This window comes from Hyperolius riggenbachi, chromosome 4 (assembly GCF_040937935.1).
Source record: "Hyperolius riggenbachi isolate aHypRig1 chromosome 4, aHypRig1.pri, whole genome shotgun sequence".
NCBI classification, from domain to species: domain Eukaryota; kingdom Metazoa; phylum Chordata; class Amphibia; order Anura; family Hyperoliidae; genus Hyperolius; species Hyperolius riggenbachi.
In genome coordinates, this window is record NC_090649.1 from 436,238,635 (window position 1) to 436,259,718 (window position 21,084).

At 45.3% G+C, this 21,084-nt stretch overlaps 1 protein-coding gene across 17 annotated transcripts in view; it reads left to right on the forward strand.

Annotated features, from left to right (window-relative positions):
* PLCB4 (phospholipase C beta 4) overlaps positions 1–21,084 on the forward strand; it is a 459,946-nt gene that overhangs the window by 250,133 nt on the left and 188,729 nt on the right. For all 17 annotated transcript variants that reach the window (XM_068232509.1, XM_068232508.1, XM_068232514.1 and 14 more), the window contains one exon: positions 15,488–15,567. In XM_068232509.1, the coding sequence (XP_068088610.1) occupies positions 15,488–15,567 (80 nt within the window). The remainder of the gene's footprint in view (positions 1–15,487; positions 15,568–21,084) is intronic.

Genomic DNA, 21,084 nt, shown 5'->3' on the forward strand with positions numbered 1-21,084 from the left:
CCTCCTTTGCCCTGTGTGTACCCTTCTATTTCCCTGTATTGTCCTCCGTTCCCCCCGTGTCCACTCTTCTTGTGTGGACCTCCTGTGTGTCCAATCCTGTCCCCCTGTGCGGTCCTCTGGTCCCCTGCATATCTCCTCTACTCCCTTATGTAAAAACAATTATATCAACAATGTGTCTGACCTAATCCACGATTCAAGCAGTGAGCACAGACCTCTCATCTCTGGCGCTGCTCCTCTAGTGCTGGCTTTTGCTGATTGCATCATCAGCAGGAGCTGTTACTAGGTGCAACTGTGCAGGAGATGAGAGGTCTGCGCTCGCCACTGGAATAGCTGGATTAGGTAAACCACGCTACTGCTAATTGTTTTTACAAAGGGAGAGCGGAGGAGACTTGTGGGGGACCACACAGGGGGACGATACAGGGAGTCCCCGATGTTGCGGCGGGTCGGTGATTTGTATCGGCAGGCAAGGAAATCAGGACCCTGCCAATCTAATTGGATTGATTAGGAGATTTTTGTCTCTTAGTGGTTGCAAACTATAAATTGCTAATTATTTATGTGACCATTTCACCCCCATTTTGTCCATTTCACCCCATTTTTTGTGAAGAGAAAAAGTGCATCTTACATTCCCAAAAAAATACTGTACTCAAAATATTCAAACTACTGTGTTTTATACCCAATAATAAGAAAATGGGGGAGTTGACTCATACTCAGCCCACTTCTGTTTTTTTTTTTTTATTAATTTTGGCATAAAATGTTGAACTTTCTCCTTATATTGCAGAGGTGCACAGAGAAGTGTAGAAGGGAAGGCTATAGTTATAACTATCAGGGCCTGGAATGCACTTCCTCTCCTCCGGTCTGTCTCACTCTCCCATCAGTTATCCCCCCTCTCCATTCATCTCCTGCCATCCAGTGACATCACATGTGTGTTGGTGGGAGGTGGTGTGGACAGGAGCAGAGCCAACTGAAAAGTAAGACAGATGGGAGGAGGGGGAGTGTAGCCCACTATGTGGCAAGTGAGTGATTGGTGTCCTGATACAGAGCAGGTAGTTTCGGCATCGCCGGCACTGCAGTAAAATGTCCGCCTCATAGACCGCCGCCAGCACCCAATACATTTTGTAATAAGGTGGCACAGATATTAGCAGAGAGGATTTGTAGAGACGGAATAGGGTTAGATTTAGCCTTAGTAAAAAATATATTGGTAAAAATTACTGATATTCTACTATCGTATTACCCTATAGGAGAATATTGGATGATTTTACAGATATACTTCTCTGCTTTCCCCGATGGCCCAAATTACCACAGCGCTCTATGTGAGTGCATGCGCCCTGATATGCTTCCTTCTAGCACTCAGCATAAGGGGATGCAGATAGGGACAATAATTCTTCAGTGGTGTGGCAATACACGTAGGAAACTATGACCATACTTGTGGCGTGTATAGCAATGCATGTTGGGGGACATGGCCCCTGTGGACGCATATCTGTGTGCAAGTGGTGGGTAGGGGAAGCACACAGCTGTACTTTTTGGCAATATTTGTTGATGGGGATAGGACAGTAGATATGTAGATATGACTATACTTGTTTCTTGTGATGACCTATACTTGTACACAAGTCTACGCTAGGTTTCAGCAGATAAAATGTGCAACTGGTGTACTTTGAGGGTGCTCTTTATCTCCCCATCGGTGTAATGTATCCAGGCATCACCTGCAGTACATGGATAACCCACAACATGTTGCAAAGTCTGTAGAGAAATGACAGTACACTCATTTGTTGTATTGTGTGTTTGGAGCATAATGTTGATAGCAGAACTCACGGAGAAGCGTGGGATTAGCCTAATCAGACTATAGATTTCTAAACCTGTGATTTGCTGGTTGGCCTGTGATTTGCTGGTGATGTGTTGGTTGGGATCCTGTGTATACCTTGATTTTTGCTTATAGTTTGTTTCCAATCATAGAGGCCTTTGGGCTTGATTCACTAAATTGCACAGCTAAAGCAGCGCACCTTAATGTGAAGAAGTGGCCACTATACATGCCTTACATAGCGGCGCTCACTGCTATGTAAGGAGCGTGCCAGCCTCGGACAGGCCCACCGAACCACGGATGGTCCCATCGGTGGGCCCCGGCCGTCCCGCCTCCTGGGGGCCCCAGTGCTAAAAAGGAGGGGGGCTAAGCGCAGGAAGGGGGGACATTGTGCACAGATCGGCGGGGAGGGGCGGAAGCCTTCCCCCGCCTCCCTCACCTTGGGGCCCCCCTTCCGCGCTCCCCCCCCTCCAGAATTGCAGCCAGTGGCAGCACCGGGGAAGAATCACTTAACGGCATGACGGAGAGATCCGTAGCTCTGCGTGCCGCTGGCTGGTCTCTGTCTCCTGAACTGACTGTCCAATCATGCTCTCGCAGGAAGTACTGCGAGAGCATGATTGGACAGTCAGTTCAGGAGACAGAGACCAGCCAGCGGCACGCAGAGCTACGGATCTCCGTCATGCTGGTAAGTGATTCATCCCCGCTGCTGCCGCTGGCTGCAATTCTGGAGGGGTGGCCCCTAGGTGAGGGAGGGGGGTATGATATCTTCCACCAACCTGCCCACATTACGATTTTCAGGTGTCTGCTGCCCACATTACGATTTTCAGATGTCTGCTGCCCACATTACGATTTTCAGGTGTCTGCTGCCCACATTACGATTTTCTGGTCACTGCTGCCCACATTGCGATTTTCAGGTGTCTGCTGCCCACATTACGATTTTCAGGTGTCTGCTGCCCACATTACGATTTTCAGGTGTCTGCTGCCCACATTGCGATTTTCAGGTGTCTGCTGCCCACATTACGATTTTCAGGTGTCTGCTGCCCACATTACGATTTTCTGGTCACTGCTGCCCACATTGCGATTTTCAGGTGTCTGCTGCCCACATTACGATTTTCAGGTGTCTGCTGCCCACATTACGATTTTCTGGTCACTGCTGCCCACATTGCGATTTTCAGGTGTCTGCTGCCCACATTACGATTTTCAGGTGTCTGCTGCCCACATTACGATTTTCAGGTGTCTGCTTTTCTGGTCACTGCTGCCCACATTGCGATTTTCAGATGTCTGCTGCCCACATTATGATTTTCAGGTGTCTGCTGCCCACATTGCGATTTTCAGGTGTCTGCTGCCCACATTACGATTTTCAGGTGTCTGCTGCCCACATTACGATTTTCAGGTGTCTGCTGCCCATATTACGATTTTCTGGTCACTGCTGCCCACTTTGCAATTTTCTGGTGCCTGCTGCCCACATTACGATTTTCTGGTCACTGCTGCCCACATTGCGATTTTCTGGTGCCTGCTGCCCACATTGCGATTTTCTGGTGCCTGCTGCCCACATTGCGATTTTCAGGTGTCTGCTGCCCACATTGCGATTTTCAGGTGTCTGCTGCCCACATTGTGATTTTCTGGTAACTGCTGCCCACACTACGATTTTCAGGTGTCTGCTGCCCACAATGCGATTTTCTGGTGTCTGCTGCACACATTGTGATTTTCTGGTGTCTGCTGCACACATTGTGATTTTCAGGTGTCTGCTGCACACATTGTGATTTTCAGGTGTCTGCTGCGCACATTACGATTTTCAGGTGTCTGCTGCCCACATTACGATTTTCAGGTGTCTGCTGCCCACATTACGATTTTCTGGTGACTGCTGCCCACATTGTGATTTTCAGGTGTCTGCTGCCCACATTACGATTTTCTGGTGTCTGCTACCCACATTACGATTTTCAGGTGTCTGCTGCCCACATTACGATTTTCAGGTGTCTGCTGCCCACATTACGATTTTCTGGTCACTGCTGCCCACATTGCGATTTTCAGGTGTCTGCTGCCCACATTACGATTTTCTGGTCACTGCTGCCCACTTTTGGGGGGGGGTATCTGCCACCAACCTGATTGCATTTTGGGGGGTATCTGCCGCCAATCTGATTGCATTTTGTGGGGGTATCTGCCGCCAACCTGATTGCATTTTGTGGGGGTATCTGCCGCCAACCTGATTGCATGTTGTGGGGGTATCTGCCGCCAACCTGATTGCATTTTGTCGGAAAATCTGCTGCGATTTGACTACTTGATGAATTATCATGAGGCATGTAACTACTTGAATATTTTATCTAAAATGTATCTGGTCGGACCTAATCTCTTTGAATACCACCGCTACTTATGTTGTGTTTGGTTTTTTTTTAAGTCTGCACATGACTCATCGTGACCACGCCGATGTTCCAGTGCGTGGTGACACCCATTTACTCTCGCTGCGGCGCGCTGAGCGCGCCGCGTGTGGACATATCCCTAATGGAGGCTGTCCTCAGAAGTGCTCACGATCTTTTCCCTACCATAAACTCATGCAAAATTTCTAGAGTACATGTGTATGTGAGCCCAAAATGGGGGGGGGGCCCTTAGTGTCCCAGTCCGACCCTGAGCGTGCCTTACTTAGATAGGAGCGTGCCTTCCTATACATAATAACTATACGAAGGCACACTCCTATCTAATGGTGGCCATACATGGTACAATTTTTTCATCCAATCTTACCATTTCTATGTAGTATAAGGGTAAATTAAAGGGATACTGTAGGGGGGTTGGGGGAAAATGAGCTGAACTTACCCGGGGCTTCTAACGGTCCCCCGCAGACATCCTGTGTTGGCGCAGCCACTCACCGATGCTCCGGCCCCGCCTCCAGTTCACTTCTGGAATTTCTGACTTTAAAGTCAGAAAACCACTGCGCCTGCGTTGCCGTGTCCTCGCTCCCGCCGATGTCACCAGGAGTGTATAGCAGAAGCCCAGTATGGTCTGTCCCTGCGCAGTACGCTCCTGGTGCCATCAGCGGGATCGAGGACACGGCAACGCAGGCGGAGTGGTTTTCTGACTTTAAAGTCAGAAATTCCAGAAGTGAACCGGAGGCGGGGCCGGAGCATCGAGGAGTGGCTGCGCCAACACAGGATGTCTGCGGGGGACCATTAGAAGCCCCGGGTAAGTTCAGCTTCTTTTCCCCTGACCCCCCTACAGTATCCCTTTAAGTGAATATACTGAAAGGATAATTTAGGCAGTTCCCTTATATTACATAGAAATGGTAAGATTAGATGAAAAAATTGTACCATGTATGACCACCATAAGTAAGGCACACTCCTTACCTAGCAGGGAGCGCTGCTATGTAAGGCATGCATAGTGGCCACTGCTTTAGCAGTGCAGCTTAGTGAGTCAAGCCCTATGTTTCTTATGCCCTCCTGTTTTCTACAGGGACATGCTTTAAACCCATAAATACAAAACAGTCAGAGTCCCCCCTCATGAAATTCTCTAACGTGCTCAATATTCAACCCCCCCCCCATCCTCACAGACCATTAGTTCAATGGTCTTCCCTAAATAGAATCTTTCATTATACCAATGAATACCGTATACCATATACCAGGTGCAGCAAATTAGAGAGGATTTTACCTTACAATACGTGTCTCCTGTTCTCAAGGGGTTTTGTTTAATTATAAAGGGCTTGTAGAGAAACCACTGCAACTGCAATCACTTGAGGATGCATTTCTAGGAACCAACTCTATTTTTCCCTTACCTCAGTATTTATTTCTTTCATGCTCACTCCTGACCCAACAATCTTTTGATGTTTTTGACCATCTGGATTAAATCAAGTGAGATTTTGTGACCTTATCTCAGGGTCGCTTTGTATAATATGCAATTTAGGTGTGATCACTGGTCATATGCGTTTAGCATCAGGGGGCAACCATGCCCTCAGTTTATTATTTTAAGGCCTGTTCTCCAAATCCTGCAGAGAAGAATTATTCCTTCTTAAAGGACACCTGAAGTGAGAAGGATATAGAGGGCAGCATATTTATTTCCTTTTAAACAATGCAAGTTGCATGACTGTCCTGCTGGCCCTGTGTCTCTAATACTTTTAGCCATAGACCCTGAACAAGCATGCAGATCAGGTGCTCTGACTGAAGTCTGACTACATTAGGCGCATACTTGTTTCAAGCGTGCAATACAGACGCTACTGATGCCTGAAAGATCAGCAGGACACCAAGCAACTGGTATTATTTAAAAGGATAAAAATATGGTAGCCTCCATTTGCCTATCACTTCAGGGGCTTGCTTCCCTAAAGCATGATAACTGCTATCACAGCAGTTATCACGCGATCTGCCGCGCACAAAAGGTTTGCGCGCGAACGGCGTCACTTCGCATGATAAAGGCAAACTTTTGTGCATGGCAAATCGCGTGATAACTGCTGTGATAGCCGTTATCACGCTTAGGAAAGCAAGCCTCAGGTGTTCTTTCAAGGATATACAAGTTAAGTTAAGCATACAGGGCTTTACTTGCGGGGGTCTTCCTCCAGTCTCTATAAGTCTCTCACTACAGGGCTGACAGTGGGACCCTGGAGGAAGACAGAACTGTAGCGAGGGACCAGAGAGATTTCTAGGGGCTGGAAGAAGACCCAGGTAAGTAAGGCTTTATATGCTTTGTTCACCTTGAATATCAATACACTTCATAAATTCACCTTCATTGATCTTGTGTTCATCAGATCATCAGAATATCACCCATGAAAGGCTTCCACAGATTAATCTTGGAGTGAAATGGATTGTTGTCTGACCAGACAGTATTTTCTAGCCAGGTCTTTAGATATGTAGAATCCACTGGGGTCCCCATCACTGTACCAGTTACGTGGATAATCCATGGCCCGTTAAGGTGTTGCGTTTAGTAATGCAAAATACAAAGCCTTACACAGGATGTTCACAGAAATGTTTAGATTTTATTCCCTTATCCAGGAGAGGGTTAGTACACTGAATTCCCACATCATGTACAAATTCACCACACCAACTGTGGACAGCCACACCCCATTATTGGCAATTCCAGAGCGGACAGGAACATTTCTACCTTGGTGGACTGGGCAGTCTCCACTCCAGGAACAAGGATAACTTCTCACTTAATGGTCTGAGGTATAGGAACACGCAAACTTCTAGAGGTCCACTGATGACCTCTAGGCTGAGGTTTGGGAGCACATAAACTTCTTGAAGTCCACTGATGAACACTAGGCTGAAGTGAACACTAGTTTATGGTATAAGAGCAAAATTGAGTGATGAACTCTTGGCTGAGGTATGATTGCACAAGCTGCTTAAGTCCTCTGATGGTCACTAGGTTAGGTAAATGGAATGCACAAGCTGCGAAAATCCACTGATGAACACAAGGCTGAGGTATAGAAACACACAAACTTCTAGAAGTCCACTGATAAACACAAGGCAGAGGTATAGGACCACACCAACTTCTGGAAGTTTATTGATGACCTCTAGGCTGAGGTATGGAAGCACATGAGCTGCTGAACGTCTATTAGTGAACACTAGGTTATGGTATAGGAGCACACAAACCACTGAAAGTTGAGTGATGAACTCTTTGCTGAAGTATAAGTTTGCACAAGTCCACTGATGGTAACTATGGTATAGGAGCACACAAACCACTGAAAGTTGAGTGATGGACACTAGGCTAGGGTATAGGAGCACACAAGCAGCTGCAATCCCCTGATGAACACTAGGCTGAGGAGCACACCAGTTGCTGAATGTCTAAAAATATGCACTAGAGTGGGGTTTAGGAGCACATATTCTACTCTTTACTTTTTGGCTTTATCTCAGTGCACACCTCAGACGACTGCGCAGCACAGCCTGGTACGTTCAGACTCTAGCTTAGCTCAGTGAAACCTATTTCATCATTCACACTCTGCCTGCTTCATATTTTATCACCATGCCAGGGCACTTCAAGTGGATTGTCATGAAAAGTAAGAAATGTTCTGACAGCCGCCAAGGGTAGCAGTGGCATCCTCCATGTACTTGGAAATATCAATCATAAATATTTATGTTTTGTATCTGTTTAAATGATTAATTCTCCCGTCATCTCTGTGTTTTTTGACACATCCCAACTGTCACCAGCAACAGTGTCACAATGTTTTCTCCTAAGGAAAAGGCTGACATCGGCTGGCAATGCAGATCCAGCAGTTATACTGCAGTAATATTCAGAGCTCGTTATCTGGCAAATTACAGCTCCCAGAGATACTGCTCAGTTTTACTGCTCCCATTTTCCGACATCTCCTGGTTTTTTTTATATGTGATTTTTGATAGAATAAATATAATATTTGTTTGGTTGTTAGTGCAGTCTGTGTTCCCACTAAGGCAAACGTGTCAAACTCTGGCCTTTGGGCCAAATCTGGCCAGAAGAGGCAGCAATTTTGGCCAGCATGGGGTCTTCCCACTTTGCATTATGTTTGGCCCACTGTAGACCACCAGAGAAGCTATATTGGAGGTGAAGCTGTAGATCAGCAGGGAAGCCATATAGGGGAGGGAGGGGGAAAGCATTAGACACCAGGGAACTGTGTTTGGGAGGGGGGGTCCCTAGACACCAGGAATCTGTGTAAGGGTATGAGGGGGTGAGTCAAGAGACACCCGTGAACTGTTTAGGGTTCGAGGGGGACCACTAGACACCAGAGAACTATATAGGGGAGGGAGGGGCCACTAGACACCACCAGAACTTCAAAAGGGAGGGAGTAGGCCACTAGACATTGAGGTTGGATCTTGACTTGAGCCAGGTGTTCAATTTCAGCCTACATTGTAGTTTGACACCCCTGCACTAAGGAGATCCCTTACTTCCTGTGATGCTACCAGAGGCTAAGTAGTGAAGAAAGAGAGAGGGACCACATTCATTAAACACACCTGTATTGTCTGCTGGGTACATACATCAGGTTAGGCAGTAGGGTTGAAGAGAGAACAGCCTGACAGCTGTTTTACGGTAGGTTACCACTTCATCAGAATCCTTATCAGGTAAGTTACCGTTTCATCAGAGTTGGTCTCTGACGAAATGGTAATTTACCGCAAAACAGCTATCTATCCATTTTTTCTTCATCCCCACTGCCTAACCTGATGTATGTATCCATCGGACAATAATGGTGTGGGAATGCAGTGCCTCTGTCTTTCTCTACTATTTGTACTTTATAGAGTGCATGCAGCCAATTGCAACAATACAGCTGCATCTAGTGTCCCTACAGAATCTAGTGCCCGACTCTCTCTACATCACGATATGCTACCAAAGGCAAAAGATAAAAAAATAAGGTGAAACTCTCCAGTGGGGACACAGACACCAAGTAATGTGAAGATTCCAACCTTCCTGCATCAGTGCTGTGATACATGGGTGTCACTGTAACAGGAACTAAAGCCTTGTAAGCATGCTAGACTGAGCGTTGTTTCACCTGATAATCCAGTGTATAGACGCCCCACAAATTCGATTCAAGATCCAGCATGTTGGATCTTTAAGCAACGGCAACCACCAAGCACATTCCCCTCTTTGCCTCACCCACTGGAAGCTGCTACTATATGCGCTGCCCTTTCTCCCTTCCCCCTACAGACACCAGTATGCAATGCTTTGCTGTAGCCAAAGGACTTGTCCCTGCTGACACTTCTCTCTTACTTCCCTTGCTCATCATAGGTAGCTACAGGTGCCCCTTAGTATTAGGTGGCCAAACGTACCCTCAATATTAAGTAGTTATAGGAGCCCTCACGTATTAGGTAACTAGAGGAACCTCAGTATTAAGTAGCTAGAGGTGCACCTGACTGAAGGGAGATCTTGTCAGGGAAATGCCAAGAGCTGGGTTAGTAACCTCTAATTTACACTCTCCTCAGGACTCTGCATAGGGAAGGAGGCACTTGGAGAGGGGACTTTTCCCTACTTTCCATCTTCATACGCCTCTAGGCTCGTGCCTTATGGTAAATCCAGCCCTGGCAGACAGTGGGACTGAATGGGACCTGCACCGAATAAGAGACTAACACAAGTGCTGTGCATTGCTACGGCCACCTGAGTTGCTAGCAGCAAAATGGGAAAGGGCCCTTAGATTGACATTTGGGAATTTTAGAAGAATGTTTTATATAGCCATCTTGTATTTCGAGGAATATGTTAATGGTTGCACAGCCTGAGCAGAGAGCAGGAAAACGATCAGGTTGACAGGGCCGCAAGTGGCTGTGTGAAAGGTACTTCTCCTCAGAGACACGGGGGAGGGGGGGGGGGGAGATTGCAGCATCACACAGCGTGGCTCCGCAGCTTGTCAGCATATTGGCTGTACAAGTTATGACAAGCAGGTGTGATAGGTAATAAATATTCCTCCACTCTAAAATTCTCATTACGGCTCTATCTCTGGATGTTTTCCTCAGCAGCGTATTCCCGTATTCCAGGGCTTGGTGCATGATGGGAAATGAATAATTCTGTGATACAGCTTGGAGGACAAATTACAATACAGAAAACAAGCTGTCCACCAGTGCTGAACTCAGGGAAAGCTGATTAGGGTGTGTGAGACGTAATATACAGAACAAGACGTTACTGTGAGCGTAGTGTATAATGTATATTGTTGATAGCAGTGATATGGGCATATTTGGTTATATGACCTAACACAAGCACAAGGCACGTTTTCCTACATGTTCAAGTCCCACGTTAGGAACGGGTTTTCTATATTCAGTTAATTTAAATTAATTGTGAATAAAAAGTTTTGTTTTTGCAAATTGAAATGACCTCATGCGGCACCAAATCACAGATTCTCATCATATGCTCAGCAACCAACCGCTGCCTGCTCACTCTGACTCAAACTAAAACACTCTCCCCTTTAGTCAAATGCGCATGCAGGGGGGGGAGAGTGGGTGCTGTGTTTGGCAGCTCAATCCTGCTGCAGATGTCACTTACAGTAGTAGAAATCTTACATTATTGACAGGTTTTGGACTAGTCCAACTCTTCATGGGGGATTCTCAGGGATTTATTTATTTTTAAAAGCACTTAGTGAATGGCAGTTGCTCTGTCCAACTGCCAAAAAACTGTGTAGCGAGCAGGGAAGCTGGCCAGCATTATTGTTTAAATCCTTTTTAGGGAATATCTTTATAAAGAATAAAAGCCCTGCTGAGAATCCCCCATGTAGAGATGGACTAGTCCAAAACCTGTTGCTTCTGTCAGATTTCTACTACCTACTGTAAGTGACAGCAACATAGTAGAAAAGTAATCTATGGCTCATTTTACTCTGCAAAAAACGTACTTCTTATTTGTCTATGTTTACACATATTTTAAATTTTATAATTTTTCTCCATAGTGCCCCTTTCAGGATGATTTGTGGTTGGTTACTATAGGTACTCACATATTGTACGTCTTCTCATTTTGTTGCAACGCCTTTAAGAGTAAACCAAGAAAAGCTACAATATCTAATTAGCCAGCTAAACAAACAAAATAAAAACTCTCCCAGTAAATGCATTTGGAAAATCATTCAAACTGTAAGCTATTCTCGGAAAAGAACAGGAATTCCCTGCCAGGCTCGGGGAACTCTGCAACCTCACTGAAATAACACAATTTCCAGATCTTGGCTTTCCTCATTGAATTAGGAGACGGGATCTGCAGATCTGCCAAGAAAACAAGTACATGTCGTTCTCGCAGCAGATTTACATGCGTCGCGCTATCGCTAGCCTCTCATCTAAATGACTCGCTGCTTTTAACTTCCATTTGGAAAATGAAATTTCAGAAATCTGTCAGGGACCAGATTTTCTGTTTTTGGTCTGCAGAAAAAACACAACACATTAATAGCTGTTGTGCAAACGCTCTAAACAGGCTTGCAGCAAAGCAGATGGCAGCTTCTGGGGTAGGCAGCAAGGTTTCCTGTTATCTTATTATTCTGCACATGGGAACATAATGACCACTTAGGGACAGTTTACAGGAATAATCATAAGCCGGTGTTTACACTTGTAAGGGGGGCCGCTTCATGTAAGCAAGCATTTGTTGTAATCTCAATCTCTAACAAAACGACTCTAATAACAGAAAAGGATTAAGATGAAATGGGGTTCTAGGCAAGATAGCAGTTTTTGCCCACCACTGATGGTCACCTGTCTTTTTAGTAACATTTGCTGGGGCTAGCATCCACTGGGCCCCTAAACTCTTCCCAGGCCCTAGGCAACTGCCCAGGTTTGCCTTGTGGATGATCCTGCTGTGAATAACACCCACATCTTACCTGTCTTTCATGATGACTTCTGCTGTTATTTAGGTTAAAATTAGTGGCAGGTTTACTTAACCACTAAGGCCTTGTTCACATTATCACACATAATTGGAACGCATCGAGTACGATCGCACGCCATGTGCATTTGCATAACACATGCAAACGCAGATAGCGTGCGATCGTACTCGTTGCGTTCGTTGTGTGGCTGATCCCATTGAATGGGTCAGCCACGCATTTCGCTAAAAAATGCGTGCAGCGTGCGTTCGCGCACCGCACTGGTACGGATTGCATGCAGTGTGATCATCAGACAGTGCAGTCTGGGCACTTCTGATGTTGGTGCATGTCTGCCTTTTACATGCGTTGCTGAAATACAGACGGCAACATGTGTAATGTGAACAAGGCCTAAGGCCCCGTTCACACTGCACGCGTTTCCACCTGCGTTTCGGGAACGCGTGCAGGAGGCCGACACGCAGGACATCAGAAAGTGCATAAACTGCTTTGTCTGATGTTCACACTGCATGCGTTGCGGTACAGTGCGGTCTGGGAACGCATGCTGCACGCATTTTTTGCTAAAGTGCGCGACTGACCCATTTTTTCGCCTTAAGGACCAGAGCCATTTTCACATTTCAGTGCTCCTTCCTGTCATTCGCCAATAAATTAAACACTACTTATCACAATGAAATGATCTGTATCTTGTTTTTTGCCACCAATTAGGCTTTCTTTGGGTGGTACATTTTGCTAAGAATTATTTTACTCTAAATAAATAATAATAAGAAGTATAATACATACAGGATCTTCTCAAAAAATTAGCATATTGTGATAAAGTTCATTATTTTCTGTAATGTACTGATAAACATTAGACTTTCATATATTTTAGATTCAAATACACACAACTGAAGTAGTTCATGCCTTGTATTGTTTTAATATTGATGATTTTGGCATACAGCTCATGAAAACCCAAATTTCCTATCTCAAAAAATTAGCATATTTCATCCGACCAACAAAAGAAAAGTGTTTTTAAAACAAAAAAAAATCAACCTTCAAATAATTATGTTCAGTTATGCACTCAATACTTGGTCGGGAATCCTTTTGCAGAAAAGACTGCTTCAATTCGGCGTGGCATGGAGGCAATCAGCCTGTGGCACTGCTCAGGTGCTATGGAGGCCCAGGATGCTTCGATAGCTGCCTTAAGCTCATCCAGAGTGTTGGGTCTTGCGTCTCTCAACTTTCTCTTCACAATATCCCACAGATACTCTATGGGGTTCAGGTCAGGAGAGTTGGCAGGCCAATTGAGCACAGTAATACCATGGTCAGTAAACCATTTACCAGTGGTTTTGGCACTGTGAGCAGGTGCCAGGTCGTGCTGAAAAATGAAATCTTCATCTCTATAAAGCTTTTCAGCAGATGGAAGCATGAACCCACTTTTGAACCAGAAACAGAGGCAGAAGCGCCTGACCTGGGCTACAGAGAAGCAGCACTGGACTTTTGCTCAGTGGTCCAAAGTAATTTTTTCGGATGAAAGCAACTTTTGCATGTCATTCGGAAATTAAGGTGCCAGAGTCTGGAGGAAGACTGGGGAGAGGGAAATGCCAAAATGCCTGAAGTCCAGTGTCAAGTACCCACAGTCAGTGATGGTCTGGGGTGCCATGTCAGCTGCTGGTGTTGGTCCACTGTGTTTTATCAAGGGCAGGGTCAATGCAGCTAGCTATCAGGAGATTTTGGAGCACTCTATGCTTCCATCTGCTGAAAAGCTTTATGGAGATGAAGATTTCATTTTTCAGCACGACCTGGCACCTGCTCACAGTGCCAAAACCACTGGTAAATGGTTTACTGACCATGGTATTACTGTGCTGAATTGGCCTGCCAACTCTCCTGACCTGAACCCCATAGAGAATCTGTGGGATATTGTGAAGAGAAAGTTGAGAGACGCAAGACCCAACACTCTGGATGAGCTTAAGGCCGCTATCGAAGCATCCTGGGCCTCCATAATACCTGAGCAGTGCCACAGGCTGATTGCCTCCATGCCACGCCGCATTGAAGCAGTCATTTCTGCAAAAGGATTCCCGACCAAGTATTGAGTGCATAACTGAACATAATTATTTGAAGGTTGACTTTTTTCGTTTTGAAAACACTTTTCTTTTATTGGTCGGATGAAATATGCTAATTTTTTGAGATAGGAAATTTGGGTTTTCATGAGCTGTATGCCAAAATCATCAATATTAAAACAATAAAAGGCTTGAACTACTTCAGTTGTGTGTATTTGAATCTAAAATATATGAAAGTCTAATGTTTATCAGTACATTACAGAAAATAATGAACTTTATCACAATATGCTAATTTTTTGAGAAGATCCTGTATAAGTGTAATAAAAAATGCATTATCTATTTGCTCGTTAGTCCCGGGTTATTACAAAATTTAAAATATTTTTAATATTTTTTACTGCTGGCAGGTGATGTCACTGGAAGGATATGCTGCTTGCTTGTCTTTTTGGCAGTTGGAAACAGCTGTCATTTCCCACAATGCAACAAAGCTCCCACGGTGTGATGTCAGGACCTCAGAGCTGTGAGGCATTGACATCACACTGTGGGAGGGGTTTCACCACAAAATCAGCCATACAGACCCCCCTGGTGATCTATTTGAGAAAAAGAAAAGATTTCTCATGGGAAGAGGTGGTATCCGCTACAAATTGGGATGAAGTTCAATCCTAAAGGTGGCCATACACTTATAGATATGCAGCAGATTCGACCATCAGATAGATTTCTAGCAGATGCCTGTCAAGTCGAATCTGACAGGAATCTATCTCTTGTGTGCCACACACTAGGAACAGATTTCAAATAGATTTCAGAATGAAATCTATTGGAAATCGATCTAAATGCATTATTGGACCATTAGGTGTAATGCAAATCTATGGGCCATCCATCTGCTGCTGGCAGCAGATTGACCTAGATTTTCCATCCTGTCAGATAGATCAAATCGATCGAAATCGGCCACAAATCGATTGAATGGGGCATTTGATAGAATCGATTTCAATCGAAATCAACTAGTGTATGGGCCCCTTTAGTTACAGTTCCTCTTTAAAGGGGTGGAATACAAAACATAAAACCAGTAGGCATAACATGTTTTTTACAATTGAGATCAAATATATGTTTTTCATATATATAGGTTATCTTATAATAGTTTTATCTTGATGGCTTAATACCCAAAACAGAGCAAGAATGTCTAACTTGTTTTTTGTTGGCAATCTTTTTTGTTGTGTTTTGTTTGTGTGACACAAAATGGCGTAGTGTCTGGCGCAGATCTGTGTTGTGTCTGCACTTAACATCTCGTTATTTTTACGTCTCGAGAATCTGATGGTCTGGAGAAAATGAAAGTGTAACAGCAAAGTGTAAAACCAGCATTTCAGTTGTATTGTATCATGTGTGCTGCTTTTGTTGCTTTAGTATGTCTTGAATGGAGTACTTTTCCTTATCTGTACTGTATGTTTGTCTGTCTTCCAGCAATGGATAGAAGGGCTAAGATCTATCACGCATAACTTTAGAGCCAACAACGTCAGTCCAATGACTTGTCTCAAAAAACAGTAAGTGTCTTTCATGTGTCTTTTGTTCAGTTTCTATAAGACTGTTTGTGAAACATGACATTAAGTTATCACATTTACACTGAAATCAATAGGACCAACTGGTGGCAGAGCAACGACCTCTTGTGAAGACTAAATATGTGTTTTTAACCCTTTCAGCATGTCCCCCCCCCCCAATTAGGACCAGAGTATCAATTTCCCTGGTGATCTAGTGCCCCCCCCCCCCCCCCCCCCACTCCCCATTCAGAAAATCCCTGGTTATTTAGTTTCCCCACCCCCTTCCTTAAAGAGACTCTGAAGTCTCTTTTTTTCCCCTGATTTTCTCTCATCAGCTTGTTAAGAGTTAATGCCTAAGTGAAATCGCTGCATCCCCACGGCAGAGGAATGATTTATTACATAGAAAGCGACCTACAAAGTTCTACGACTTTGCAGGTCGCAGATTATGCTGCCCTGGCTCACAGGGCTTTTCTTACTGGAGAAGCAGAGCTTTCAGCTGTAGCTCAGCCTCTCCGCAATCAATCTCCGCGGATCTCCGCCTCCTCTCCGACCCCTCTCAGGGAAAGAAGACTGAGAGGGGCGGGGAGAGGAGGCAGAACTACAGTGTAAAGCTCTGCCTCTTCGAGGAAGTGAAGCCCCGCGAGCCCGGTAGCTTTGCAGGGCTTAATCCTCTGTAATAAATCTGTCATCTGCCGCCGGGGATGCTGCGATTTCACTTAGGCATTAACTCTTAACAGGATGGTATGAGAAAATCAGGGAAAACAAGAGACTTCAGAGTCTCTTTAAACATTCCCTGGTAGTCTAGGGTCTCCCCATCCCTCCCCTCCTCCAACGAGCAGGCATCATGGCAGCCAGCCCTGTACTGAAGCATGTACTGGGGTCCTGGCTGGATGACATCATCGAGCCAGGCCAGTACACTGTTTTGTACAGGCTGGCTGCTGATGAGGATGGACGTGCGCAGTGATCGTCGGGGAAATGTGGACAGATGAGGTGCTTACTTACCTCTTCGATGACTACGATCACCAGCAATCGTAGTGATTACGTGGTCAGGAGCCAATCTGCACGGCTCCTGATCAATTCCAGGAGATCTCTGGAATCGGGTGTGTGTGATCGATGTGGGGCTGCTCGCAATCGGAGCAGTAAAATCTACATCCTGTCAGAACTGCAGCTCCACCGGCAGGACGTACTGCTTCGGTCCGGAATTGGTTAAATTCGGAAACTGCACACTTATTTATCACACCCATTAAGTACCGTATATTCCGGTGTATAAGACGACTGGGCGTATAAGACGACCCCCCAACTTTTCCAGTTAAAATATTGAGTTTGGGATATACTTGCCGTATAAAACTACCCCTCTTCCAACGCACACCAAATTAAAATAAAAATAAAGATATCATGTACTGGTGCTGTGTATTATTATTATTATTATTTATTAGATTTATATAGCGCCAACATATTACGCAGCGCTGTACAATAAATAAGGTTACCGACAATGATAACAAGGGTGACAGAACAATACAGGTAATAGACAATAGATACAACAATACAGGTAATAGCAAAAAGATACACAACACAATGCAGACAGTAGTACAATGCCAGATCATAAACTGGAGTAGTAGTGGTAACAAGTTCCAAATTCTGGGTAAAGTGCACACAGTCATGTATGATGCACAAGGGGAGAGGGCCCTGACAAAGGTTTACAATCGAGAGGGAGGGGTTGGTGACACAAAAAAAGGGGGTGCAGCAAGAAGTTATTGGCAGAAAGGATTAGGGCAGTGTTGATTTGATGTAGGCCTCCTTGAAGAAGTGAGTTTTGAGTGCTTTTTTGAAGGTGTTGAAGGTGGGAGCGAGCCTGATGGGCAGTGGGAGAGAGTTCCACAGGATGGGGGCAGCTCTAGTGAAGTCCTGCAGTCGTGCATGGGAGTGCGAGATGCGTGGGGCGGTTAAGAGGAGGTTGTTGGAGGAGCGAAGTGGGCGGCCAGGTGTATATCTGCTGACCAGGTCAGAGATGTAGCTTGGGCAGGACTTGTGTAAGGATTTGTAGGCCAAACATAGGACCTTGAAGCTAATTCTGAAGTGAATTGGAAGCCAATGAAGGGATTTGCGAAGGGGAGTCGTGGAGACAGAGCGGTGGGAGGAGTAGATGAGTCTGGCTGCTGCGTTCATGATGGATTGTAGGGGGGCTATGCGGTTTTGAGGGAGGCCGGACAGGAGTGAGTTGCAGTAGTCCAGGCGGGAGATGATGAGGGCATGGACAAGGAGTTTGGCAGTGTCTGGGGTCAGGAAAGGCCGGATCTTGGAGATGTTGCGTAGGTGGAAATAGCAGGCCCTAGCTACGGTTTGGATGTGGGAGGTGAAGGAGAGGGCAGAGTCCAGGGTGACACCCAGGCAGCGGGCTTGTGTGGTTGGGTGAATGATTGTGCCATTGACAGTGACGTAGAGGTCAGTGGGGGGTGAGGCAGCACGGGGTGGGAAGATTAGGAGTTCAGTCTTATCCAGGTTTAATTTTAGGAACCTGGCAGACATCCAGGATGAAATAGCCGAGAGGCCAAAGGATACCTTCTCCATGGTGGTGGGGGAGAGGTCAGTGGTATGGAGGTAAATCTGGGTGTCATCTGCATATAGGTGATAGTTGAAACCCAGAGAGGAGATGAGTATTCCGATGGAGGTGGTGTAAATGGAGAACAGCAGGGGACCAAGAAAAGAGCCTTGGGGGACCCCAACTGAAAGTGGGATGGAGGTTGAGGAGGAACCATTGAAGGAGGTCTTGGAGGAGCGATTTGAGAGGTAGGAGGAGAACCATGCTAGGGCAAGGTCTTGGATACCCACAGATTGCAGGGACTGAAGTAGCAGGGCGTGATCGACAGTGTCGAATGCTGATGAGAGGTCTAGGAGGAGAAGGATAGTGTATTTTCCTTCGGCCTTGGCAAGCGTGAGGTCATTGATGACCTTGGTGAGGGCAGTCTCGGTGGAGTGGGCTGGCCGAAATCCTGATTGTAGGGGGTCAAACAGTGAGTTGGAGTCAAGGTAATGGGTCATGCGTTGGTGGACTAGACGCTCCAGGAGTTTAGATGCAAAAGGGAGTGGGGAGATAGGGCGGTAGCTGGATGGAAGTGAGGGGTCTAGTGAGGGTTTTTTAAGTAGGGGAAGTACAGTTGCCTGTTTGAAGTCAGAGGGGAAGGTACCCGTGGAGAGGGAGAGGTTAAACAGAGAGGTGAGGACAGGAGCCAGAACAGGGAAGTGAGGATGGAGGCATTTGGATGGCACAGGGTCTAGGGGGCTGGAGGTGGCAGGAGAAGTGGCTAGGAGACGGCTGACTTCATCCTCTGTGATAGGAGTAAAGGCAGTGAGTGGTGGGTGGGGTGGGGGAGAGGTATAGGTGGGAGAGGAAGAAGTGGTGGAGTGGAGGCATGAGATTTCCCGTCGGATGCTGGCTATTTTGTCGGTAAAGTGGGTAAACAGATCAGTGCCTGAGAGGGTGGAGGTGGGTCAGGAGTGGTGGGGTTAAGGAGGGAGTTGAAGGTGGCGAAGAGGCACCGAGGGTTGGAGGCTTGGGATCCGATCAGGTCCGATGAACAGATACTGGTGCTGTACTGTATGTGTTACCCAGTATATAACAGTATATAGTCAATTGACTTGTTGCATTGGTCAACTCTCCTTAAGTAGACTGGTCAGCTCTCCTTGTCTACCTGTTTATCAGAGCGGTATGGAAGAATAGATTGCGCTCCCTCAGCAGGGAGATCTGAGAGGCGGTAACAGGATAGGGCGTATCACCCGGCATCAATGACACCCAGCGTATAAGACGACCCCCAACTTTTCAGAAATTTTTCAACGGTTAAAAAGTAGTCTTATACGCAGGAATATACAGTAATTAAGTTTTTGAAAGGCATGTGAGATATTATAAAGGGGAACTATCAGGTGGACATTAAAGAAGTAAGCACTGTAAGTATACAGTATAAGAGGACACTATAATTGGAAGCACTCTAGGACAAGAACCCCTCAAGTAGGTTCCACTCCTTATGTACCATTTTCATTTATATTATTATTAATACAATACTAGGAAAAAGAAAACAGAAAAAAAATCGTAATTTTGGTATCAAACATTATTACCATACATTGGGGTTGCTGTGCGTAGTCTGGCAATTTCACCAATGTTTTTAGGGAATATGCCCTATTGTTATGACAACCTAGTGTAAGGTTTGGGATAGGTGGTGGAACAGAATTTGTGGTTTTCAGTAAAACTGTTTAAGACTATAGTATTTAAAAAAGGAGAGCTAGCATATCGTACCAAATTTTTATCCTCCGCCTTATAAAGCGCCTACAAAATCCAGAGCCAGGTGCAGATGCGGCCAAAGTGATTTGCTGTGCTGCACGAAAGTGTTATTTTTGGACTTGGTCAGCTGACTCTGGTTGCGTTCTGACTGGGCAAAGTCCGAAAGAAGTAAGGGCTTCATGCATTGGCCACATCTGTCAGCCATTTTGCATATTGGCTGGCCAGATCGCGAAGTGGCTAACTTTGGCATCTGGCCATAATATACATATATGCATTAGTTAAAAGGCCTGCTTGTTTAAAAACGGGCAGTAGGCCTCGGCTGCGACCCCCCCACCGGCAATGCATTCTATGGTCGTGACCCGCTCTCGTACATTCGTGCCCAATCTCCCGCGTGCACAGAATGAATTTGCCCTGCACCCGTAATCCTTGCTGTCCGACGTCTGTCTGCATGCCACGCATTTGCTCCAGGCACAACGCACGGATACAGAGACAGGAGGAAGCAGCGACGGCTATTATTATATGCAATATATATTTATATATATATATTTCTACATCAGTGGGAAAATAGATAAAATGGCATAGCACAACTACTAGATGTGGGGTTAATAGAAATATAATGGATAAACCGTCTTTTACAGAGGTAGTCATTGTGTACCTCAGTGACGCTCTAACACACTAAAAGGAAAATAAAAATAAAAACCCTGTAAAATGCACGTTTCCGAATAGTGACTTCATTTGAATGATTTAAGTGGGTGTTGTTGAAACTTGTAATTTTTGTGCAATTGCAGTAAAAGGTGTCAAGGTTATAGAAAACATAAATACAATTTAACAGAATGTGATAAAATAGCATTTACAAACTACAAAGCTGTAGAGATGGGAAAAGAACCCACACAGGAAACCTTTGTCAGTGTCCTTCAATGAAAATAATGAAGACATGAGGCCTCATTCAGTTATCCTTTCTCCTGAGTTTGCTCACAGGAGATGATTTCACATCTTTTCCAAAAAAATATCTTTTCAGCCTCCAACCAGCAATAAAATGATTGCTTTTTTTTAACCTCTTTTTTTTGTATATTTTCAGTTGCTTGTTGCGGAAAAGTTATTTTGTAGATGAGATGAAAAAATATCTCCTGGGAGAAAAGTTATTTTGTCCCTAGGCCTTCTCAAAGGACTAGAGGACATGATCTGCGCATGGAGGAAAAACGTTTTAGCCACTTATTTAGGAAAGGGTTCTTTACAGTAAGAGTGATTAA